This window comes from Patiria miniata, unplaced genomic scaffold (genome assembly GCF_015706575.1).
Source record: "Patiria miniata isolate m_02_andy unplaced genomic scaffold, ASM1570657v1 HiC_scaffold_30, whole genome shotgun sequence".
Lineage (NCBI taxonomy): Eukaryota > Metazoa > Echinodermata > Asteroidea > Valvatida > Asterinidae > Patiria > Patiria miniata.
In genome coordinates this window covers 9,639,095-9,666,344 of record NW_024037070.1, presented here as the reverse complement: position 1 = coordinate 9,666,344, position 27,250 = coordinate 9,639,095, and the positions used below count along the sequence as shown (strand labels likewise).

General features: G+C 40.1%; 1 protein-coding gene across 1 annotated transcript; it reads left to right on the top strand.

Annotated features, from left to right (window-relative positions):
• Positions 1-2,300: 2,300 nt before the first annotated feature.
• LOC119739333 (forkhead box protein F1-B-like) lies at positions 2,301-26,545 on the top strand. The gene is made up of 2 exons (XM_038214224.1): positions 2,301-4,163; positions 23,802-26,545. Exons 1-2 carry the CDS (start codon positions 2,972-2,974, stop codon positions 23,930-23,932), a joined length of 1,323 nt encoding a protein of 440 aa, XP_038070152.1. The 5' UTR covers positions 2,301-2,971; the 3' UTR covers positions 23,933-26,545.
• Positions 26,546-27,250: the final 705 nt, after the last annotated feature.

Below are 27,250 nucleotides of genomic sequence, written 5' to 3'. Positions count from 1 at the left end.
TTTACCCACACAATATACACAATTATTTGCAGAGTTAACGGAAATATTCTTGGATCTGACATAAGCAAGCATATAAATACAAACTACAAACTGAATAGGGTCCCTTATTTATATAGATTAGATTTAGAGGAAAACCACACAGAAAATCTGGCCAACCACCATAAGACAACAATTAAACAGGTACATTTTGTTGGTTGAAAAACTATATGATTAGTTGAAACAGTGTCTGGTAGGTCTACACTCTATAAACAATCCCAAATGTTCATCGGAATCAACGTTTCTCATATATTCCTTCTTCCACGACTGACCAACGATATACGTAGCCAGGGAATCGTATTGTTGCCCCCTTTCTATGTGTTTTGCCCCCGTCCCTCCGCCTCATAGTACCAAAATGAAATGTGAATGGAGTGAGTGAAATGATACTTATATTATGTAATTGCATTTATGAAACACGACGCTCATCATTTAGATCGCATTGTTTTCCAGAAGCACCACTGTCTGCTTGGATAGGGCCTATTAGGATATCCAGAGCGCCACTGCTGCAATATAGAAAAGAGTTTTAATACTTTGTTTAAATTGTCTCTTTCAAAATTTCCTGAATTTTCATGACAGAAACCAATTTAAAGAGATTCGAGACAGATTGCCGTCGTCAGCCAACATTTCCTTCGCCACTGTTCATTTTCACCACAGGAAAAAATGTCCCTATAATGTTGTCTGTTTGAAACCACAAAAAAAATGTTTTCTATTAATTTCGAGCGGCGATAGATTTTACCTTATCGAGAGAACACGCCGTTTTGAATTAAGCTGTTTCAAAATTGAAGAAGTAGAACGAAGAAAGAAATGCATAATTTCACTTTCTTTTCAGTTTGACGGAAGATTCTCGGCAAAGGTATCACGTGCTCATTGTGCTCAGTTCAACGCCTGTTTTCTAGCTCTTTACTCTTATGGGATTGTAAGTAGTTACGAAGAAAAACGTCTATTCTTGATCCCCTTCGTGTCGATTCAGTTCAAACGCCGACTGTTTTAAGTTATGAAAAAAGAAATAATTTTTTATGGACTTTCTGATTCAAGTTCTTGTGAATAAAGGTGACCTTAGTCCAATTGCAATTTGTAATTAGCCAAAAAGGGATTTTCATTTCTGCCTTAGAGTGTCCTATAATGACAACATACGATGAATCCGGACAAGTGTTATAGCTATAGACATAAGTGAATAAAAGCTTCTTGTTTTTTAAATGGACAAGCGTGCAGTCAGACCGAGTGACAGACAAATCTTGAAGAGACAAAAGAGGGCAGCAAACACACAATCGTTTCCGCTTGGACGGAAACCATCCGAAAAAAAATACGATAGGGGATGCAGAACAAAGGAGACCCATCATGGGGCTAGATGAACTTGGGAGAAACTATTTTTTAAAGGACCTCCCAAAAAAATTTAAAATAATTTCAATAATAATAATAAATAAATAATTGAATCGATTAAATAAAGTGTACATGTTATTGCCGATCAGGCGATTGTTTTTTTCTCAGACAAAATTCAAACTTATCAAAAATTGCTGGTCTGTCCTAAGACATTTAACTTATGACATATTGACCCTTGGGTAAGAGACAAAAAGTGAGCTATAAAAGATGACCAGACATGAAATGATGAAATGAGAATGTTGTCACGCCCACGTATGGATAAGGTCAACTCTTTATTGAGAGTAGTACTGAGCACTGTAATTTGGATGTGCTGTGTTACAACATGATATTGCACAATTTCCACATGTATAGCACTCTAATCATGGATGATTTGGATTAAGGAGACCTTTTCGTATCCAACTAACTCAGGTAAAAACTTCCATAAACTTTCTCATCAAGAACTACTTTATTATACTAATCTGATGAAGAAGTTATGACAACGAACGCTTGTACAAGTGTCTACCTATGAATTAGTCATTACGTGTCTGTTCTTCTTATGTGCCGGCCTACCACTTAGTCCACGATTCACGATTGAATTAATCATCAGTACAGATGCTTTTGAATGTATTAATGAATGTTCCATTCCACTCAGTAATAGTATACATATGATTTCTAACAGGGACCCATGGTTGAAGTGCGCATTGCATCGCATATGCTAATTAGCCACTGTAAAATTTATAGCTTGACTATACGAGTTTAATACTGGTAATGGATCCGTTGTTTTTCCTTCATATTTTTTTTCCTTTTGAGCTTCACTGGCCCACGCAAGTTGCCAGCAAGGCCGAGCCCCAGGGGCGCATGCGCGTTCACACTGTGGCTCGTTCGCGACTTATAGTTTATTGAGCGGGTAATGAGTTGTGTGTACTAGCTAACCAGGCCCGTGTTGTTGTCGACGTGGGGGGCGGGAGCACCGTGAATCGGTCCAAGTCGTTCGAGGTCTGTGCCGGTGATGGGCGATGTGACACACGCACTCTCCTTCTGACTTGAGCTTTGGATTTCTTTCTTTGGGTACACCTCGTGGACTCAAAGCGGTCTTTCTATTAAATCTTGCAGCTAGCACTAGCTCGGGTAAGGCATAACGAGAACTACTGTTTTTCCAAAGCTGGTATTTTGGGGACAGGTCTTTCAAAGGTGACCTTTCCGGCATATTCTGTGGGCGACGCCGTCAACCATCCAATCTGTTATTTTTCTGAGGAGGCAACCCGGCTTGTCTCCGTTGACACTTCACCACAGAAACCCGATAGTCAGGGCAGTTCCTCGCTGGCTAGATAATTGCGTCCGTTCTGGTCCCATTGTTGGAAGTGCGTACTTTCCCTCCAGATTTCAAGGGGTTATCTTGTACAAAAGTTACCCATCACTGGCGTGTATAATTTTTGTATGAATCAGACTTGACCCATTCGTTGGTTGTTGAACACACTGTGGAATTCCTGCACGTGGTGGTACGTAAACATCCCGAAGGGAACCGTGTTTTGCGGGTTGTGTTTTCACGCAGCGAATTGACAAGTCCGATTTCCCCATGACCCATCTGGATAGCATGGCCGCGGCGATGTCTTCATCTCCACCGATTCACAGCCAGCACGCCGGCGGGGCACAACACCCTCATCACGCTCAACCACCCCCGGCCAGCCAACACGGGCAGCACGGTCAACCCTCCCCGGTCCAACATCAGGAGCAGCCCCTGCCTCCCCTTTCCGGTCCGCACGCCCCGCTGGCGGAACAAACTACCCGGGGTAGTGTCAGCGGGGACACCCAGCTTCACATGGACTCTCACTCCCCTAACGGCCATCCCGCCGACACGGATAAATCCCCGGCCAAGAAGAACGGCGGAGCAGGGATAAGACGGCACGAGAAGCCTCCGTACTCGTACATCGCCTTGATCGTCATGGCAATCCAAAGCTCGCCAACCAAACGTTTGACTCTCAGCGAAATCTACCAGTTTCTCATGCAGAGATTCCCCTTCTTTCGCGGCCCGTACCAGGGCTGGAAAAACTCGGTCCGTCACAACCTGTCGCTGAACGAGTGCTTCATCAAACTGCCCAAGGGTCTGGGCCGACCGGGGAAGGGGCACTACTGGACCATCGACCCGGCCAGTGAATTCATGTTCGAGGAGGGATCGTTCCGGCGGCGGCCTCGCGGATTCCGCCGCAAGTGCCAGGCGTTGAGACCTCCCTACGCCATGATGAACAACATGGGCATGCCCGGTATGCTGGGCGGATCGCACCTGGAAATGTTCCCGCAGAATTCCCCTGGTGCCTACCCAAATCATGCCAACATACAGTGTGGTATGAACAACATGAACTCGGCCAGTATGGTGGACACTAACATGAACATGGGCATGATGATGCCCCAGGTTTCCTCCCAGATTACCGGTAACTTGACAAGCTCCTGCTCGGTCAACTCTGCCGGGTACATGGCTAATTGTACGGCGGACTATGCCTCGGTGGTAACAACCACATCGTCCCCTACCCCGGTCAGTATGTACATGAACACAGTAGTGGACAATCTCTCATCCTATCCGACCTGGGGACCTGGACCGAATGGTCGGTACATCAAGCAGCAGATGTCAGATTGTGACGGTGGTGGTTCATCTCCCGCCCAAGGCATGCAGCAGCAGCAGCCGCAACAACAGCAGCAGGTCTCTACAGGAGATCACAGCCAGTACCTGACACCTCACCATGGCGTACAAGAGTCTATGGACATGCAGCACGGTGAGTTTGAAAAAGAGTGCATTCAAAATTTAATTAACAAATACAAAATTGCTCTCACTTAAAATATTCCAAATTGTCCATAGAGTCCCATCACATGTCACAAGGCACGCAAATTGATCTGACGAAATAACAACTCAGAATTCAGAATAATAATTGTGCCAGCATAAAGTACTTTATAAAAACGTAAATTTGACTTGGACAGAAACACGCACCAATTGTGTTCACCTTCTAGATAAAGCAAGGACCAAAATTAACAATACACATTCAGTTCGAGGAATTAGGAAGGATTGATTTCTGATGCGGAGCTTGCGTTAACTTTGCGAATGTTTGTGCATACTAACAAACTGATCAATCTGGTTTATTTGTTTTTTTCAAAGGAAAAAGAAAGTAAGCAGACAGTGTTTAATATATTAACAAGTATAATTTGATACCCAGCTAGCTATAATGCAGTACAACTTGAAGTACGATCTTAGAGCGCGCAAGGACCCACGGCCGATAGAAAGTGTGTGGCCTTGAAAACTCAATCAAGCGAACTAGAAAAAAAGTAGATCGACCAAAAATCACGGTACTGATCGGCTCGGTGGATTTTTGTTTTGGAAAAAGGTATCCTCTCCTGGAAAGTATTTCCTCGATATTCCTTAGCGAAAAATAAATAAATTGGGGGGAAAAGGATGAATAAACATATTTACAAATGTATTACAACTGATGTGGATATTTCGTTAGACAAGCGATACCACGCCGTTTAGGGTTCATGCCACACGCGCTAGACTTCAACTAGTCACACAACACATGCTATAAACAATGAGCTCGTTTTGATTTTTGCCCCTTTTGATACTGAATAAAAAAATAAAAAGCTGTTTTTATTCGTGATCCTTTGGTGTAGGTGTTTGAAATGGGTCGGTTCTAGAAACCACGGTAATGGCCATGAGTATTCGGCGCGGAAATTATCCCGATAACTGAGACGAACCACGCGCACGTTCGAACTTCGATGGGCGATAAATCCCACTTTTTACTTGAAGTTTAGTTTTGACGATAACATATTCCATCTGTGGCAGGATTTGGCGTGGGGAATGACAAGGTTTGTGCGTTGATGTGACGATTTTGTGAAGCTACATGTCCAGTAATCTTTGTAGTATAGGGGAACTACTGCATGGAGTGGTGTAGAAACTAGTATGAAGCTTATGTAAGCACGCCCTGTATGAGTTAGTTTAAGCACCTTTGCTCTGGTATCAGGTTTGACAGATGACTAACTATTTCTTCTGAAATCTGTGTTGACTAAAATCGCGTAAACATAAAAACTCTTTCCAGACCGCATACTATACTTTTTCATTTCATCTTGGGTTTTCAATGGTTTTTCTTTCCTTTTGCCCGTGGAAACCTCAGAGACTTGAAACCTTATCTCGTGGTCAGGAAAAGAAAGTAATTCTTGCCGTCAATTCGCTGGCAAGTGGCGGGTTGCAATGGTTATTCAAACTGTAACTTGAACTGATATTAATGCAGATTATTTTTGATGAGGCGATTAAGACTTGTCACGTTCAAAAACCACAACATGGGTTGATTATATTATGAACAAGCAATTTGTTTACTTATTTTATTCACTCAATGACTTTCCATACTTATTCGGATTGTCGGCTACAAACTTTGATAATCATAATATAAGACACTGGATAATATTGTTCATTTATATTTATGTTTTCGGACCAGGAAAGTGAGTTCACCAAGAAATAATCAAAACCATTCAACACATTGTATTTTACTATTATAAGCTGTTACATTTCAAGGTTGTTTGAAATACTCTCTTCAGTCGTCTTTCTGAGCCTTTTTTTAACAGTTGCTTCTTCCATTCCCTCAAATTACGTCTTAGGGATGGAAATTGCCAATTTAGATGATTATTATCATCATGGGTTTGTTAAGAAAAAAAATGTAACATAATTGTTACATGTGTCAGTTTCTCGGGTCACGATAAGCGTCATAGTTAGAAAAGAATGTTAAATGAGATGGGAATTATTAACATCATTAATATCACTCAAAGCTAAAACGTCAACATTAATTGTAGGACTGCGTCGTAGTACGCGCGATGTCTGACTGTGCGGCTAAAGTAAGCACATCACTCAGAATTGTATAATTTATGACAAAAGGGGAGAAAACGTAATCGATAGGAAGTCGAGTTTGCCAAAATCGAGTGATTTTACCATTATTTAATATCGAAAATAATTATTACGCAGTGAATTTTAGCATCCAAAAAAGTCAGATGACTTACGTCTCCTTAACAAAATAAAGGTTCAAAATCTGACATTGAATTTGACTTCACTTTGTTGAAACTGATTTTTACAATATTCTGTTTTGTAACACTGATATTAAAAATATGATTTACGACGCAACGAAAGCAATTTCATACCTATGACTGTGGATGTTAATCACTGGTCAATATACTGTTTTTATAATCTTCGTATGGTCTCTGCTTTCATTGTTTATAAACATTAACCCAGATATCATTCTTAGAAGGCTTTGTTTTCATGTAAATTGGTACAAAAGTGAGAAGAACTTACCACATTTTTATTCTCGAAGATGACAAACAATAATATTCCGTGTGTTTTCCCGTGGATAGCACGTTGACGCGGATGCACAATGCGCGAGTGCCTCATCACACGCACGCAACCTCCGAACGGTAAGCTAGCCGCCACCCACAGGCGCGACACAACTACCTGTGACCGCTCCGACTCACAACTCCCATCTATAAGCAACTCATCAAGCCTTTTGTTTTAAAAACATGGCGGATTCCCCAAATAAATAATGAGACAAACCCCCTAGATGAATGCCCAAGTCCGCCAATACGAGTCAATCATATTTTTAAACTGTTTATAATAAGCTTTTATAGTTTACGCCTCGAGAAATATTTACTAAGAAGAGAGCCCCCGTCCACTTCCCACTGCGTTACACCGTGCCTCAGCCCTGGTATTAAGACGCTGTATTTACAAAAGAGAAATGCAGTGTTTAGAATCTGGAGTGTCGCTATCGAAATTTATTTACTTATAAATCCCTTCCACTCGTTGGCTGCCGGTTGAAGTCATAACAAACATAAGGCATGTGCTTATGTCTTATGTATATATTATAGACGTGCATAACTCCAAACATTGGATTCGAAAAAATACACATGAACGGTCATGTGTATGGTGGAGGTGTACATTAAAATGCGCACGGTGTGTGAGAGAGTCAGTTCCCTGGTGTATTCGCGCGCCGAAAATTTACGAAGACGCGCCAAATTATATCTGGATATCCACAGGTTGTCTTGTAAGGCTTGAATACAATCCTTATCATGTCATAGTGGCCTGTAATAAGTCAGCATCAAGATATGGCACTCAAGGCCCAAATTGAGTAAAAATTTCGCGTTCACACAAAGCTCGTAAATCATCACCGGCGGTGCGTCTCGCTAAAATCAAGCCCCCCAAATTGAAGAAATTCGCGCCTTTTTCTATCACACAGATGTTCGGCAAGACAATGATGCTCATTAAATCTTGACTGCTTTTCGTGCCCTCAGGGGAGAGCTGAGATACATTTTTGATGCAGTTTGATTCGATGCATTTTGGAAGCCGCGGGCATCGGTGACAATGAGACGGACGGAAAATTAAATTGATGTAATAATATCCATGGCGGCGTCGATTTCGTCAAATACCCTTTTTCCTGTCGCAATTATGTTTTTTTGGCATGATAAAATCCAACGCAAATACCTGAAATTGTACTGAAAAGACTGACATAATTTAACCCCAAAAAACTTGGGTTTGTATTCAGAGGCCCACAAAAGCCTTCTTTTATCATCAAAATGGAGACTGCGGGTGTGTGCTCAATATGGTCGCTGTATACTTTTTTTTCACACGCCAAGTAAATTGTTTGTGTTTGCATTTCCATTACAAAAGGAACTCGCTATAGCTGGTTAGTTGCAAAAACAAGGGATTTTTATTCTAAAACTAGTCCAATCTTCCAAGTCGACGTTTGAGACATTCACAGAGCAGGATCCTTTTTACAAAATATGAGTGGGCAGTATACACGACTACGTGCACTGGCAAAGTCTGATAGCCTGAGATGAACGTGGATGAGTGTGCAAGATAACTAGAAATATCCCAGGTTCACTCAAGGCTTTGCTTGAAAATTCTGACAAAATGTTAAAGATGTTTTTAAGTTGCTCATCTAGTGTTCTTCAACAGTGCCACCGCAACCGTGTAGCGGGCGAGGCGAAGCCTCCTTGTTGAAATGGGGTGGGGGTTGGAAGGGAGTGAAATTCGCATACAAATTTCTTTCTGTCGAGTGGGGGCGGGACAGACAGACATGTGGTAGGCGGATTGGCTTCGGCCGTGTTCTTGCGGCTGTAACTTGTAATCGTAATTCTTCGAAGGGTTCAATATCGCTTACCACATTAACATTAAATCATTAACGGGTGTAGTTAACTGGGCAAAATTAATTTCAATGTAACCATTTGTTTTTTTAATTAAAATTTTATTTGAACTTTCATATGAGGATATAAAATGTGAAATAACTAGTCATATGTTTTTACTGCCGCCAACTGGCAGTGAAGTAATACTTAATTTACATTTTGTTGTGTGGACTATATCTCGAGATTAGTATGCAAATGAACTAATTTTCTACAGAAACCTTATATAGGCTGTAGAGGTCCTTGTGCATGCGTTTTCTCCTCAGATGCCCCTTTACAGAATTCTGCAGGTTTTTTAGTTAGTAAAAAATCAGACGTAGTCCTAGTTATGTTGCATTTTCTTATTTATGATTCATTAACCTGAAATAATGCAATTGCGAAAGAAAAATAGATCGAGAATTGATACCAAAGGTTTTTTTGGTAGTTCAAAAACAGGCAGATTGAAAGTGAATGAAAACAAGTCAAAAAGATATTATTTCGGTTTTTTTATTCTAATCGAATTTCAAAAGGTATAGACCCACCTGAACGATTAGTTTCTGTCCTTACTTTCACAATTTATCGAGTGTAGGGCGACGTGAACTGATATTTTCGCGGATGAGATATTTTTTCGTCGCGATTTTATGGCGCTGTTGTGCCCATTTTATTGTGCCATTTGATATACTAATTGCCTCAAGCTTCCTATGAGGGGCTGCGTCAGACTTATCGCGTATCGGTTTGGTCAGAATATCTTCATTGGACAAATAGAATTAACCCAACTGTGCCAAAATGTACAATTTTATTTCCTCCTTTTGTTGTTGTTACAATGTCAAGTTGCTGAAGTGCAACCTAGGTAAGGTTTTAAATTGAGCCATGGCAATGGTAGGAATTCCTTCCTGTGAGTTTGTGGACGTGCAATTTCCGATCCCATACGCAATAACCGGTCGAGATAACTGCGGTGTCATTTCTATTTTAAAAACTAGGTATAAGGTTTAAGACAATAAAGCAATGTAATAATGCAATACAAATGTACTTTCAGAGGTCACTACTTTTACGTTAAAAAAATACACTGCGCCAACTACAGTGTCCTCACTCCTCCATGGTGAACATAACGTCATGTCATCTATAAATATTAAACAACTGATTCAATAAAGATATAACATGGTGTTGGATGAACTCCGTAGTTTTTGTGTATTAATCATCGGGGATATTTCCTTGGTTCGTTTTGGCACTTTTCGGTTAACCAAAACAAATCGTGACGTGCGGGAATCGAACCTGCGACCTACAGAAACAGATACCGTTGTGGATTTTTTTTCAGCTGAAAAAACTGAACCTGTTTTCTTTTCACCCTTTTTTGCTGCATTTCGAAACTCAAAATTAGATCCGGGGAAAGAAGGGGGACCAGGATTTACTTTAGAAAAAAAATATGCCTTTTATGTTGTAGTTTGGATTGCAGGTAAAATGTCCTAATAACATTGACTGCGGATAGTTCTATACCGCATAAGTGTCATAATAGTTTTCAATAGTTGTGGTTTCGCATTGAACTGTTGAAGCATTTTGTATACATTTCACAGTTATTATTTCGTTTTCGTTATTGTTTTTGTTTCAGGAATGTCAACTTTAAAAAACGAAAAAACGTGGAGGTAAAATTGGTCTGATAGCACATGTTCTTTGTCGTGGTCTTATGAGAATGAGTGGAGTCTGGAGAAAACAAGGGTTGTTTGGGTCGTGAAGGTGGATTTTTTTGTCATTTTCCCTGAAAAAAACTCTGTGTGGCAGCTTTACCTGTCATGAATGCAAACGGTTATGCTAGCAGGAAAACTTCACCATCAGCCTATTTCATCCGTTAAAACTTTATAAAATACAAATATTCTTTTATTTTACCTTAAAATACTATTCGTGTTGCTAGTTTGGCATTTTCGCATACGTCACTTTTCGCTCCTAAGCTAAAACGATGCTTGAAATACTCTCAGATTATGCACTGGTGCTTCAAAGTATCAAACTTTTTAGGGTACCTTTGAACCGATTTCAGCCAAATGAAAAAAAAATCTCTGTGTATAGTTGCGATGGGTCCGTGCCTACACGAGACGAGACGAGGTGAGAGCGGGCGACCGTTGACAACAACGGGTTCAGAGACGGTTCAGAGGACTCATAATGATGCGCTGCAAAGTGTCGGTAATCAACGATGCGCGTATTCTGAAGGAAAACATACGAGAAAGAACGATCTGTCAGTCCTAGCGACGCCTTTCCTTTGTCTTCATTTTGGTTTAATTTATAGTTTAATACATGTATTTGTCGTTTTACGTGTTTTTATTGTGCAATTTTATCGTTGTTTTATGTTATTTTTTCAGTTTTAGTTTTATATTTACCTTTTTAATGCTTCATTCTTGCGAGTAATTTGTTGATCATACTTCTCTTTTATCTACCTTGTTTTGTAGGTCAGTGGTTTTTTTCATGTTAATTTTTCCATTTTATTTTCATTTTTTAAATTGTTTTACACTCGTATAAACCGCTATTCAGTTCCTTATTTTATTCCTATACTCATTTTATTTTTGAATTTCACAATGTTTTTATTTGTATCATTTCAAATATTGTTCGTACTTATTTACAGTTCATAATTTAGCTATTTTAAGCTTTTATTTATTTTGTCCGGGAAGTGGTTCAAGATGGACTGTACAGTCTTTTCCATAACCCCTGACATTGTCAGAAATTTTTACAATAATAATAAATAATAATACTATTGTGTATCTGCGCAGATAGGCGTACATCCTCGCTAACATTGAGAAATAAAAAGTCTCGACAAAAATGACTGGATCTCGTTGGGTGTTAGTTCAGTGCTAGAAGATTCCTTAAGAAAATTTCAAGACATTGAAGTAGTAGTGGTCTTAAAATTTGTATCAATGATACAGACAATCTCTCTACAGTTTTTTTGTTTGTTTGTTTGTCAACTAATGGTTGTAAACAATCAAATACAAAATGAAAGCATTAAAGTAGGTTGAGAAATACAAGGAGCTTGAGCTCCTATTCCTTGCTGTAACATGGTACCATTCATGTCAACAGGTTTTCGATTGACCCAAAATGTAAAACGTATGGAAATATATGGTAAACTGAAAACCTGCGGTTATGCACGTTATGTGAAACCCTTCACTCAAACAAAAGCATTCATTTGTAGACCGTACGGTTCAGGGTAGAGCGCAGGCAAGGTGTTACGGAGGTGACAGGTTCAACTCCCGCTTCAGTCAAGTTATTTTGTCCAGCCAGATATATATTACGAGTGAACCTACTCAAATAGTTTATTTGACGAAATAAAAATCTTACCGAAACACTGTAAAATGTAGAGCGAGACCGGCTCTGAGGGCGTTGAGTTCATCAGCAGGCCAGCAATTAAAAAAAAAATTCGTACTTTTTGGCGATAGATATGAGATATCGGTAAATCTAAATTGGTTAGAATTGAATCATAGTGATAGATCTGTATCCGAGTGATCGGAGTGATACATCTGAATTAAAGTCGTAAATTTTAATCACATTGATAGATCTGAGTCAGAACGGTTAGTTTTCAGCCGTTTTTTAGGCGTTTTGAAACAAGGAATTACGGCATACACACGGCTTGAAATCCAGCGGCATTCTCAATCCCGACTCAATGGCAGGGGCTGTGAAACACACAATAATTGAGGTTTATCCGGTTTCGTGAGCTGTGAGCAGTAAGCACTGTGTAGTTTCCAGCCGCCATTTTGTCAGTGGGCATGCTTATTATCGGTTTAAACACGCACCGAATATATTATTGAATTGCTTTACTTCGAAATTATTGGCTTACAATAGTATTTAAATATAGCATTAATGGAAAATTCCTCAGGGAAATTCCTCATTATTAAATTTCTTCAATTCTGTGTCAGCCTTTCACTAGTTTCAGATCTGAGGGGAAACTTTGGACATGTTTTGTAGGAAAAGAAACTGAACATGGTGCGACAACATTTTTAAAAAAGTTTTGAAGAATGTATGTTGCTGTTGAGCCTAAATATTACAACAGTTTGGGGGGCTTGGGCCTATATCTTTCATGTATAGGTTATGCATCTTGGGTTATGACTCATATAATCACATGATTGTAGGTGTGTGCAGAGCGCACTTCGCAGAATCCAGCACACGCGGTTTCACACTCCAAACAATTTAAGAGGCAAATGGTTCTCTTTCTCTTTCGGGCCTCCTTCATGTTCTCTTTCCTTCGTTTGTTCTCTTCTCAAAGCGGCTGCTGATCTCATTGTTTTGATGTACTTTCCAAGCTTTTTTTTTGCACTTTTTGTTTACCGTCACTTACTTCTTGCCACTTTCAATCGCCGTGATATCCTTATGGTGTGAACGGACCCAATGAAACCAACAGTTGCAGGGAGGAATCATGTCATCCCAATAACCATCTCGCAATATTGCAACAAAACCAACTTTCAAGCTATTTCATATAAACATCACCTCCCAAAAAGAGCAAAGGTTAATTTCACTCACCTTTAAATAATGTGTGAGAAAATGTTTCTATTAAAGTTGATGGTTGCAATCGCCACACCCACTTTCGTTATCGCCCCGCCCTGCAATTTGTCAGCCACGAATGCGCATGGCTTAGACACTAGCCCCTAAATACATTTTATGTACTAATTATTTTCAGTATGTACATAACAGATTATGATTTTGTTATCAAACCGGATGTTCATGTGCACAATTTGAGGTCCAGAGAATAATAAACCACACGCATTTTCATTAAATTATTTCGAGGAGAGCATGAAATTTACAACCCTATAAGTCGTAGTGCGCGCGCATACGACCTGCGCACGAGCGTGGCAACGCCTCACTAATGGTTGGTTATTGTGGTCGCCGTATTAGTGCAACAGCTGCGGCAACCACAATGCATGCTAGGCACGATGTGCCGCACCCTGGCATGATTCAGAAGACCGAGACACGCAAACAACATGGCTGTAATTCCACACCGCACTACGGTTTCCACAGCAAAATAAATCAATTTATCCCAATGCAGCTTTTCCGATGCCTTTCCCCAGTCGAAAATTGTTCATGCTGATGTTTTCTGACATCTGTTATAGACAGAGTTCGCCTTTTTGTTCACAGCATTGAGTTTCAGAAGCAAACGTTTGTTTCCTTGGTTACCAGATATGTTAAAACATATCCAAATATTAAACATTATTCTAATGTTAAAAATGGACCCATTCTATTTGATACTGACGACAGCAAAATTTATGAAAAATTTTTGAAGATCGTGTTTTGGGGGCAAATTTCTTCTAAATTGCCATTTATGATTATTCAGAGGATATTCTAATTAACTGTTTCAATTACGCGGACAGTAATTTCTGATTGAAGATGGAATTAATCCTATTATTGAAAATTACTTGACACATAACGAAATTAAGTTCGTGTACCTATCATAATAACGAAAGCCGTTCATAATTATACGTAAACACGCGAATTTAACTATCAACAGAGCGCTTTGTTTATAAATTTAATTCCTTTCAAAATTCTAATACATATAATAAAATGCTTTTAATATTGATTTAGAGAAATGTATAGATTAGCTAGTTCTACGATGCCTTGTGTCATAACAGCCGCCATTTTGTTTCAGTTGGGGAAAGAACAAGCAGTATATTAGAGTGGTAAGAAAGTCACCAAACACGCCCAAAATGATTGCGTGTTAACCATCGTTCAACACGTTGGTGGACTGCGACGGCGCCTGGTCGCTTGGCTGGCCGTGATTGCCTACATCGAAGGCGAGCTGCATACCACCCCTCACTGAGCACGCAGGACAGGCAAAAAGTAGAGACCACATGAATTATGGTGTCTCTTACAGCGCGCCTTCAAGTTGGAGGAGAAAATATGCTCTATCCTTTGTTTTCCCCTTAAAATGTTGGGTGTTTTTAATGTATTTTAAAAAAGTTCTTCTGACCCTGTTTAGAGAGAGACATCGGTTGGGAAACAGAATTGGATTCCCGATATATCTTGTCATGCAGATACTCCGACTCAGTTATCTCTCTGAAAAGCGATATGTTGCAGTCTGTCGAGATTCTACGTGATTTTTTACGGTGAAGAGAACAGAACTGCACAGATTTCTATACTGTCAGACTCTTCATACTATTATTACTGTTAATGTTGTCTTTCTTTTTGTTGGACTTTGTTGGGTTATATGATATGAAAAAAACCAAACAAAACTTGAGGTTCTTTCTCTGTTCTGGTCTGCTCCTTAAGGAATTCGGACAGCAATATTATTCGTACTTGGTCGCCTAATGTTCTTGGATAGTCCCAGTTGAGTTGCTTAGGTTTTTTTCTGTGCCAAGTTGACAGGTGAGAAAACTTACCCCCGGGGGGTTGGCCCTGCCAAAACTATTCGACCGTCGTCAGTTGTTAATTGATCGGCCGGGCTCCAAATTATCACTTCTTCCACGGGGCTAGGCTGGTGGCGCGTTTTGTGTGCGGGGGTAGGGTTGGGTTAGCATAGCCTCCTCTACAGGTCTCTCTGTATTGCTGATTTAGACGAAAAACAATCGGTAGAAACGGGAATAATGTTAGATACCTCAACATATACCGGATGTTGTTATAAGTACAATATTGTGATCTTGAACCGATTTTCAGGAAATTTATAATAACCTTTGTTTTAAGAAGTAAAAATGGGTCTTTTAAACTCAAGGGGAATTCCTTTCTCCCCGTGCCCTCGAATGGCATCGTTGTAAATGCACCTTGGCTTCCCTGCTTGATTTTTAATTTAACGACAACATATTTCAGCAACCCAAGGCACAAAGCATGGCCACATTTTGCACCATTGCTTTGAATTTCAGTGAGTTCTCCCAGCTAAGCTTAGAGCAAACTTGCCTCTCGAAACAATATCAGCTAGCATGATTGGTTAAGTATAATAAGTGTTGGAAATGTATTGCAGGGATTTCCCATAGCCTGTGTGGTAACGCATCAGTGACCATAGTTAATTGATTAGCCTTGGTAATCCAGTTAAAGCTGAATTTCGTGCTAATCTCTTGAAGTTAAGGGACTGCCGGCATCCATTAACGTAGTCGAAAAGGTGTAAATTATTACTAATGTACTAATCGCCCTATTAAAAGGGAAGGGTGTGTTTTGTCCACGCATCCATTGGATCGTGATAAGATTAAGTCCGCAACAACCATTTGAAATGGAAGATCAAGATATGTACTCGCCTAGTATACACTGTTTTCCTTCCACCACTTCACTTTCCAGTTTCCACGTCGCACATATACCTAATAAGTAATATCAGTGGTCTGGCACCGCAGTTCCGTAAACCAATAGCGTTTGAAAATGGATCATACACTTCTTCACTTCCAAGGTGGCACCCGATGATGGTTAGTCTAAGTTGTTGGATACCGTGAAATCCAAGTGTTCATTATTACATTTATGGTGGGATAGAACGGAAGTGCGAATATCATTTACATTTGTACTTAATACCACAATGTGCATAGCGCTCTTTCATACGCAGTGTGGTATGCAGGGAATAGTTTTACACATTAATTTCCAGAAATAAACCACCTTTCGTTCAATAATGCCAAGCAAGATATGCAAGCATGGAGGTGCACTGGATAACATTTTTCTCTAATTATGGCCTGGCCACAGATTGACTTGGAAGACGGTACCTCTGGGAGGTGTACCGAGAGGAATGTTGTCCATCCCTGACCTAAAACAGTTTCGGCTTCAACAACGTGGTTCTTGGAAATCTCGCTTTGCAGCTGACTGCAGTACTTCGTGTGTGTAGCGTACACTGTTGCTTGCTGCTGGTCAGTCGTGCGTATGATGTGGTTAAAATCAGCTTATTGGGGCCCAGATTGGAGGAATTATCGCCTGCTCTGGTCACTGCGATCAAATTACTCAAAGCTTGTGGATGACTGGAATGAGTTTGCGGCTTCAGGGTCCGTGATTAGGGGCTGAAAGTTCATCTCTTGATGTATAGCTACTACTTCACAAGTTGGTCAAATTCGGGGAAGGTACTTAAATTTTCAAAAAAATTATGATAAAAATGGTTGTATAGAAGTGACTCAGAAGTCACTGTGACTCTCAGGGCCAGTGATTTCTTTTTGAGAAACCTCGTACTGGCTCCAGGTCTGAATTTCACGGATCCATATAATTACTCATGTCTATAATGTGTGCAGTGGAATTTGTTCTTGCTTATCTCATGGAGAAATCTCCATGCTTATCTTAAGGTGTCATTCAGTTTTAAAGAAAACCTAATTTTAGAACTTTGTTCAAACAGAGAAGATGCACATTTTGATCACAATGTGTGAATGCGGAAACCTTATAATATCATTGCATAATACTGTGCATTCTTTTATACTAGTATCAATCATTGCTGCATGTTCACAATCCTATGAGGCAAGTTACCATCCACGAATCAACAAGAGACTCCTTGCCAAAAGGAACATTAAAATTGCCGACCGGTCCTTCCCGGGTTGGCCAGCTCCCGTATATAATTTCTGACGGGCATGCACGACTCATTAACGTTTCTAATGAGCAGGTTGCAGAACTGGAGATAGCACAATACTCCGTCTAATTATTCACGGTACAACAGTGAATTGGTTTACATCCCATGCTTTCCTATAGTGATGCTTTTGAATGGTGGAGCCGATTAAAAAGAAAAAAATCTGCAGATTCTGATTGCACATGTGGTACAAGTAAAGCCTTGCTTCTAGCTCCAACTAGGTCTTCAACGGGCCGAAATGTTGGAATAACCAACCAGACTCCAGGGACGGTGCCAGTCCCAGGGTCTCCTGCCTGGCCAAGCCGCCAATCGCCCCGTTGAGAGAAAGAGCCGAGACGCGGCCGCGATCTGACCTCACGGGGGAAATATTTTTTACGGTCGGCCAGAAAAACAAAACCTCGTGCAACTGGATCCAGCGAAAATACGCCGCCGACACCTGGCAGAGATTTTCGCACCTCTCTGATTTTGGGGGCTGTGTCCTTCTCAAAACAAGACCTTCATGTACCCCCTGATCTGGACTGTCGATTGGTTCATAATAATATCGCCACTGTTGGTGTTAGCATGGATCTAAGATCCTGGTCTTCTTATTATTTCTTGGACTGGGATTTTATTTGGCGGGGTTTTGATTGAGTTGGGATTTGGTGGACGAGCTTTTTTTCACCCCTTTATCCGAGCTCGGTGAGTGCTGACTGACGGGGGGAGAGACGATGATTCTACCCGTGGCTGTGGCTGAGAGGATCGGGCCGGCCGTGATTGAGCGAGCAGCCCAGGCGCCTGCGGGCCTAGCAGGCTCACTCGCAGGCCAGAATTCCCTTGGATCATGGCCCAACTTGACGAGAGATTGGAAGCTGTCATTTGTATTGAAATGCCGCGAATTTTCGTTTTCAGTTAAAATACGGAGTGGTTTCATGGGTTTTTTTCGAAAATACTTTGCAATAATACGGGAACTTTTCCGTGATAAGTTACCGTTACTTATTGGTTGTAACGGGGGAAAACGACAAAACTGATATTTATGTCAACAATCAACATCGTGATTGCAGGATGCAATTACACTACAGCTATGATGATCACTCAATGCTGTTGTGATTTTCAAAACCCCTTCTTTGTCTACAACAATCACATAAGGTTTCATATGATCAAGTACGGTGCTGAGGGTCGGTGTGCTAACCCAGCATTAGTTAGTACCCTTCCGTCTTTCTAGGTTTTTTTCTTGATCTTTTGTCACTTGGCCGTGTTTTATGGCGACTCTCCCTCGTGTCACATTAACCAGCACCGGCCCATTAAGGGCACCCGGCCCGGCTTGTTCGCCGCCAATTTACCCGTCCGCTTCAATTTGTTGGCGGCCGTGTGTTACTTTTCACTGCTCACACTTTTTTTTTATTTTACAAGTTTTACGGCTGTCAAAGGTAACTTCACATCCTTGCAATGAATGCACCATTACATAAAAAATATATCCTGAAAAAAACATGCTGTAAAAATGTGCTTTACTCTCGGCCCTTGCAAGCTAAAGATTGTCTTATAAAAAGTGTGGACCAAACAAACGTGTGGAACATTGTTAATGACGTTGTGACGTCAGGAGTGTTGCTTACGTCACACAAAAAGGACGTGCGTACACTTCAATTTGTTGTGTGCATACACCTTGTACAAACTCCGAGTCCCAGCAACTGGAAAAAAACGCTTTTCCTAAGTTCTATTATCAATGATAACTGCATACTGTAGATCGTATTTGAACCGTAACAAAGTATTATGCGTAGGATACCACAAAGAGAAGTAAGACTTAGCTAAGATACTCTATGTGAGCGATTCATGTGACGCATTGTTGCCTTTAATTGGCATCAATGTTTTAGGTTAAAGGTCGACACAAAAAGGTCAAGGGTCATCGAGTGAAATCGGCCGGCGTAATGTGCACTTGCGTTAACGCTCCTCAACAGTGGCCCTTTAAAAATCCCTATGACGTCATCTCGTATTCTGATTCTTTTTTTTTAACTTTATCTTCTGGACGTGTGACATAATTACGGGTCAAGATACCACACTATGGACAGCCCCGCTTCTATCCTGTCTTCTGTTGTGTGTGTCTTATGTTTATCTGCGCCGGCAAACCTTTTCTGTCGAGAAAGGACAGTGAAGGAGGGATAATGGTTGTTACACAAGTGACTGTGATTATCAGGGGAATTGACCCTGAGTGAAAGTGGTAAGGCGGAATCCATACCTGCTCCCTACATTTTTCTTTTTAAATCACTGTCAATTGTGTCATGCATATATATATTTTTTTTGCTGCGAAACCTTTACAAGTGTTCAAACGCGGAATGTTGTTCGATTGGACTAAGCCCTTACAAACCAAAATAATATGGATGTTTTTTTTATAAGTAAGCCTGTACCAAAAAGCAATTCACGTTATCATTGTATGTTAGAGATGTGGTTATGCGAAATCCGAAATTGGAATCTGTCGGCTTAAGAGTGTGTGAACGGTGCATGCAGCAAAGTTTCCTTGAAAGTAGATTTAGTCCTATGCGTAAAGTTTTACTTAAAATGCTATTTGGAGTTTATTTAGGTGCAACTAGAAAATGGATGTGGACATTCAGGTAATGACATGACTAAATCAGTTGCATATTTTCATAACTGATTCCTGAACGTATTTTGTAATTTTCAACTAACATCGTCCTATGTGGGTTTGCTTGCAGGTAGGTTAAGCTTGCTGTAGGATTTCCCATCCTCACCAGGCCTACACGTAAAACATTGTTTCTGGTTGCTCAGATGTCACTAGGACACCTTTAAAGTATTTGTTCACGTTACTGCCCCTTTAAATCACCCTTGACTGCATCTGAAAGCTGTCATGTCAAATGTGAAGTGGGAAGTCTGGTTCCCAAGAGAGAGACAAAACTCGAGACCCGCAGTGCGAAGTTGGCACGTCAAACCACCGTGAACCACTAAAGTCTCACACTGTCACGAACCGCCCAATCCCAGTGAGAAGGGTCATCAATAATTCCTTAACGATTTTGCGGTGTTTTGATTTAGATGTTTTTCTTCCATCCACCCCCCCCCCAATCGGCCCCAAAATTGCTACAGTGGCAAGAAGTAGCTAATTTCTTGACCCCTTACAACAATGGCCGTGGAATTTGGCAACACTTCGGTAGTTCTTGTTGCACCTTGGGGAATGGGGAATGTGACGATGGGTTACTAGCGCAACACCGCGGCACCCACTGCCCAGTGGCGTAAATCTGTGCCGGCGAGTCGGGGGATGGGGGATGACCAAAACTTGCCCGGCCGTGGAAATTCGAAAAGGGGGGGGGGGGGGGGGAGCGGACACCACATTACACTAGGGGGCGCTCTTCAGGATAAAGATGTATATAAATATGTATACTCGCGCTTACATCAAAACGGCGCATTTTAAAAGCTTTTGTACTTTCTAGTGCTATTGAATACATTTTTGTTGTTGGGATGTTCGAAAAATACATGTACCTCGAAATCCGCATCACAGACCATCTAACCACGAGCTATTTTACGCCACCGAATGCATGAGGCCAACAAGACCAGCTCTGACGCGACAAAAACCAGATGCCACCTTCTTATCGGTTTTAAGAAAGTCAAAAAGGCCACACACAAACTGGTATTCTATCCCTGGTTAGAGAATGCAGCGGCCGTGGCAATATCGCATCAAGATCGTTTTTCGCTATGCATACGCTGTTATCCAAGTACAGGCAATGCAGGCGGGCATGGGTTGGCTGTCAAGACTTCAGACGGCAGTTTGGTTTCTTCATCAAGGGGAGGCTACACCGAGTATTATGGAGGGGGATCTGTGTGGATTTGAAACCTTAGCCCACACAAGCGCGCGCCTAGACGTCTGCTTAGATCAGGAACGGAGATTTGGGAAGAAATAATAGAATAAGTGACTTGTGTCGAGTGTCAAAGTCGGTCGCCGCTCGGCCAGTGATCGGGTCGAGCTGGTCTGAGTTTTCTTTCTGCGGGGACGATAATGTGCACCAAATTTTGACCAAATTAAAATATCTGATTAAAATATGGCAAACGATGAGGAGACAACTTCAACTGAATCTTCTATTGTAGCCAGTATATTGTGCGTTTTACCAATAACTTTCTAGCTCTTGCGGCTGACATGAAACCCTGAACTAACATGGCTGCGTTTCGCTCAACTCCTACTAACGATATAACGTGGTGGTTTCACAAGAAAGCACAATGACGTAAGAAACCGCGAGATGGGTCATGGATAGGGACCCCATAGTTCTATACAATCTAAAAACAAGATATGCAAATATAGCCACGTTTTAATATTCATATAGTGTTGTATTAGTAAATGAGTTATCTTATTATTCAGGTTTTTTGTCCCTAGATGTTTGGACTTCAGTGATTAAAGTCTTCGTTTCTTGGAAACAAAATGGTTCCTCAGTTAATTCGATCAAAGCTTGATTTGTCTTAAAACCGCGAAAACAGTCATTTTCTTCGCCCCTTAAGATGTAAACACATTTTGGCAGTCGAAAGGTTTTGACTAATCTTAGAGTCTTTCATGTTTCGATAGGGTGGGTGGGGTTACTCTCACAATAGAATTATACAAGCACGTGATAGTTAAGAATTGTTTATTTCCAATATATTGGAAATAAACAATTGCCACTTATACTTTGAAGATCGCAGAATCGTTATTGCAATAACGATTCTGCGATCTTCAAAGTATAAGTGGCACTTTTTTGATTTTGGTCAATGAAGCAATTCAATTAAAGTTCAGAAAACCTTTGGATAGGGTGTATATAGGACTATTCATGATTACTTGGGGAAAAGCTTTTACGGTCAAGGGTCATCAGACACAATGGCCCCGTGCCAAACAATTTGATAAGTGGACCCAACGAGTTTAAGACGGGGTCAGGGGTCACGCCCAGATATCTTAAGTGCATTTCGAAAGAACTAAGTCCTATAAATGTCACGAGAGGGCGCACTTCCCTCCCTGTGCGTTGTACGTTGTGGCAAAATTATTAATGTGGGTTAAAATTAATCATCGTTTAATTATTTTTTCCTTTATTTAGCCAGAAAATGTTAAGAAAGTATATAAAAACAAACATTTATCCCTTACAAATTTAAGAAATTTAATAAAAACACGTAAAACAAGAATACATCAAAAAACAAACACTCCAACATAATGAAAACGAACATAAAAACTGACAGATACAATATTGCAAGTTGTTTTGTTTTTCTGAATGTGTTGGTCCTTTAACTTTGTTAAACTTTGGAATTTTTGCTAAAGTGGAACTTAACCTTCCGTTTTTGTCGTCTTGATAAAGTATAATTTCATGGCATTGTGATAATGTAGAAAAAAAATCCATTTCACAAACCGTATATGGTTCTGAGTGGTCCATGCAATTACATCCATTTTTTTCAAAATCACACGTAATTTTGTATCTATACTTGAAGGAATTTGCTTTTTAAAAAACACCACAAACCTTTTTACAAATCAAACGATTTAAAACAGAAAAATACCTAACTGGTACATGAAATTAAAAAAACCTTCAAAAATGGGTTAAAAACCGTTTAAAATCGTCCCCCCTCTCCAGGAATAACACCTCACCCTGCGTCTGTGGTATGTGGCGAAGCGATTCCAAGTAAAACACCTTTTTATGTTTTGTATTTTTCTTTTTTATATTCGACGCGATGAGAGAAATACCATAAGATGTTAATGGTGGAATTCTGCGGGATAAATCTACTTTTTTTTTTCCTTCTTGGGGAAAAAAAAGAGCGAAATGTGTGGTAAACAAGCACATAATTCAAGTCGAGGGGTGGCAATAAAAACTGCATTTAACTGCCCTCAATGTCATTTGTAGCTCGCACGGGATGACTGCCGCAAGGGAAAATTGCGCGCCTTTTTAGTGGCTTGGTGAATGAATTTGGGATTGGGTTGGAAGTCACATTCCTTTTTTTCAAACCAGTTTGAAAGAAAAGAAATCTTGACTTCGGTATATAATAGAGTAGAGCAATATTCAAGTATGGTTCTCGTCACTTTTATATCAAAATGAATATCAAAAACTTTGTTGAAAAATAACAGAAACGGAAATGGATGTTTGAATACATGACCAATTGACAAACATCTGACCAATATTGGGAGTTATAACACTGTGGTCAAAATCACCGGCATCGCTAGAACAAATGACGACTGACAACGTAACGAGGGACATAGCGTTAATTACTTCGAAAACTGTTCCGACCGTAGAAAACTGAAAAAGCTCCACCGGACACTATTTAAAAGTATTTAGTGATCGTGGAGCTGTCAAACGTTCTCTATGCCACCCGTCCGCGTTTCGCGTCCTTTCAAGACAGATTCTACCGTTGCCTTTTGAGTATTTTAGTCACTTGGATTAATTTTACACTTTCGAATATCAATGCAGGTTTTTTTTCGTAAATTATAAATTGTTTTGTTACAAAGAATTTAAAAGAAATCCGCGCTGTGTGTAAACTCTCTGTTTATATCATGTAGCATAATTTTATAATCTCTCATGTCTCCATGGTCAAATGTCTTAATTCACCATGTCGTTGCAACACGTTTCCTTGAACTTTTGAAAATCAAAGCTTTTCACTTTTTATTGAAGATTGATGAATTCAGCCTTAATCTCATGATCCGAATACCCGACAGGTGTAACGAATAATATATTTTGTATCGGGACAAAATTTGTTGTAAACGTGCCACACGTGGGATCTTATTCCTTTTTTTCCCCCAAAAGTTGATTTTTAATGAGGTTATTTTGTTTCTCTATACATACAGCCAGTCTCCAAGGAATGCGGAATGTGATTCAATCGGATATGAGCGACTCCTGTGATCGGAAGGGCTTCTTGATGTCCGCTCAGATACAGCAGACGATGCAGGGCAACTACTACGACAAGTGTGCTATCTAAATTACCGGAACGGACGGGTTGGGTCGATCGACAAGCACCCAACAACATCAACAGCATGCAGCAACGACAAGGGAGTTTTTCCCCGGGAGGGTCTCCTCACTGTGCCCCGGTACGTGTCGAGCCAGCACGCGCCGGTGTCACTTGAATCGTGCCAACGTACGCACGGACTGCCCGCCAACTTGTAACAAAGATGGATAAACTCATGCGGACGGAGGAGAGACAATGTTTTAATTTACTAATTGTCCAGTCGCGTGAAAATGCAGAAAATTCAACGTGGTTGAAGAACATGCACATTACGTACGTACAGAGAGCTCAGAATGGCACATGAGGTTACTGGGAACTTTAAAGACTCTTTCATATTTAAAGGAACATGGTCCAAAATCAATGCCTGATGAGTAACAGGGGGAAGTTTTCTCCAAGAAGATCTGTCTTGCATTTAAAAATATTCCAGTGACTACAATAATTGAGTTCAATTCCTCGCTGTTTCATTAGATTATAAATAAGCACGGTTACCAACGGAAACTGGTATACTGACGGGTGCGAGAGGGTTGAAATATAGGAACAAATTGATCTCGAACTCTCTAAAAAGCACCAAGATTCACTGTTCAATCGAAAACAGCTCCTCACTATAAGCCTATGTGGAAATTAACCTGGCTGTATGGAACGAACTTTTCGATTGGTTATAATACAATACTCCGTTTTAGACCAATAAATATCTTTTTGAAATTTGCATCGCATTCCGGGTTTGGATGACAAACATTGCAAGCTTACAACGAAAGCACAATCCATGAGTGATCCAGTCAAATTTTGGGGGCGGTATTTTTTCTTTCGATTTTCTAAAATGATTGATCATCATTTCTGTTATGAAAAATACTGTAATTAAAAATAAATATTTTAAAGCTTAAAAAGAAGAAAAGAAATGATATTGGATATATATTTTAAGGGTACCAGTCACCAGGCACGGAAGATCAAATGTAATTGGACGGTGTTGACTGAGGGAGGTTTTAATCCTGATTCTGGTAAGCTAAATAGCCTCTTCCAGTTACAGGGTAGTAAGGAATCCTAAAATGTCAATGACCTTAATTAATTAAATCGGCTTCTATGCAAAACTGACGAGGAGTAATCAAATGAAAAATGTAACTGGTTCACGGTGTATAAATTGCCTGGTATAATTATGTGTGTCATCAAAACCCAGAATGCATTGCGAATACCAAACAGGTTAAATCTTTTTTTCTTTGGAACGAATTCCATCGTTGTCATTTTCATGGGTAAATAACACCCTCCTTTTTGTGAATATTCAATGTTTTAATACTTGTTATAGTTGTTTGATTATACAAAATACCAAAGGTTGTGACTGCTTTTTGCATTTTGGTTGGCACAGGACGACTAGTAATCGAGGCAAATTATGTAGTTCAAGGCGAATACGGATTTTGCCTGGTACTTAGCCGGGCTGGTCATGGCGGCCATATTGGATGCTCGGAAAAATCACTGACCAGGAAAACAAAACAGAAGTTTATAGGTGATGATAACACGAAGAACATTGAGCTCCCATTTTGGTGTTAACTCACCGGGTACCAATTCAACTTTTTGTGTGGGATAGTAGTTATAGTTAAGGAACCGTTGTAGATTCGAGGAAAAGGGTCAATATTGGTGTGAGGAGGCCACAAACTCTTATTATGCAGGTACCGCAATTCTGCACGAAAGGCCATCAAGAACCCAGAACAAAACGTTACTGGTACTAGCAATACGGTCGTTCTTTTAAACGTTTTATTTTGCAGCTAAAAGCCAATTGAATGAAATTTGAGCTAAAAGCATTCAGATATACGCCGGCTTATATAGTGGCAATGTCCGAGCTGCACAAATTTGAAAGGCATGCATGCCAGATTATGATTTTCCAAATTATGATAATTTTGGGGGGATAGGCAAACGTAACATCATTATATATAGACAAAAAGCTCAGATGAAAACAAATTTAACACAGAAATAGAACATTTCTAACAAATATTATTGGTGTTAATTATCAACAATTTTGTACGGCATCCAGAAAATTAAACTTATTCATTAATCCAATAAAAGAAAGGGTTTTATTTTGAAGGATATGAGAGGTGTTATGCATAAAGTTACCACAATAGTTACCACTAGAGAGATTTGTACTCTGGGGCCTTGAAAAATTGCCGACACCGCACCACTTTCAAATTCCGAAGGTTGTATAATATAAATAAAAACATGTCGGTGTATGAAATAATAAATTCAATTCGTAACAATTTGAATAAACTGTCATTCTTTATGAAAGACGTTCACGCCAACTGCGTTGAACAGGGAGATGAAAGGAATAATATTAATATTCCCTCAAGGTGGGTTTTTTAACTAGAAAGTCCTATTTGATCAGATAGATTGACCAAATTTTCTTTGTTTGTACTTTGTGTGATTGTGACTTGTATACATCGTGGTGAGATGTTCTGTATATAATGATGGAATGGACTCAGCAGCTTATATGGTTAATATTGTATTAATGGTAATAATTATTATTTGTATCTCGATGGATTTAATGTGGTTATAGTGATGGCGTGAATACTGTAGATCCCAATAAAAAAATGAAAGTGATCATTTTAAGCAGATGTTGCATTATTATTCAATATATAGAGCTGTAACGTTGGGAACCAAAATGGTTTGGGTTTAATTTCTGTCAGCATTGAAGTGTCGGAAGCTGGGTCAAAGGTCCATAATGATACATAATCATAACAAACACTTGAGTTTGCAATCTGTAAGGGTCGTTGGAGTAACTTTTAACGAAAGAGCATTATGAAATTACCCCTCAAAATGATCGGGTGTGCTAGGAAATAATGACCCCGGTTCTCCAGACCATACAAACGTATTGCGCATGTATAGAATGCAGAACAATGGAAAACAGACTTAAAAGCTAGGCATTGAAACCAGAATTCATCCAAGTCCATTTTTACATTTTGACCCCAATATACACAGCACATGAGCAGTTGATTACTGAAATCACGTGACCCTTTCGGGACAAACTTTGAGCAATGTTGCGAGGTGTTGCACTATGAACTATAATTATTTTCTCAACAGTGAGTGAATTCAATCGCCAAGGGCCTAATTGGTGGGCTGTCGTTAATTACTAGACTTAAATAACAAGACCCAGTCCGCCGTGCGTAATTGTTCCTGTCCAAATGCGTGGTATTCTCCGCCTGATTTACTTGCGAATGCGATCATATCGCTTGCCATGCAGAGACAGCCGAGGTACACCTACATTTTCTTGCGCGGAAAGCTGCCCTCACCGGTACATATATGTCTTCACAAAGT

Excerpts from the sequence above, each read along its gene's own strand:
- LOC119739333 (XM_038214224.1), top strand. The coding sequence starts at position 2,972 with ATGACCCATCTGGATAGCATGGCCGCGGCGATGTCTTCATCTCCACCG. Across the intron at positions 4,164-23,801 it reads GTCTATGGACATGCAGCACG|CCAGTCTCCAAGGAATGCGG; the intron begins GTGAGTTTGAAA and ends CTATACATACAG.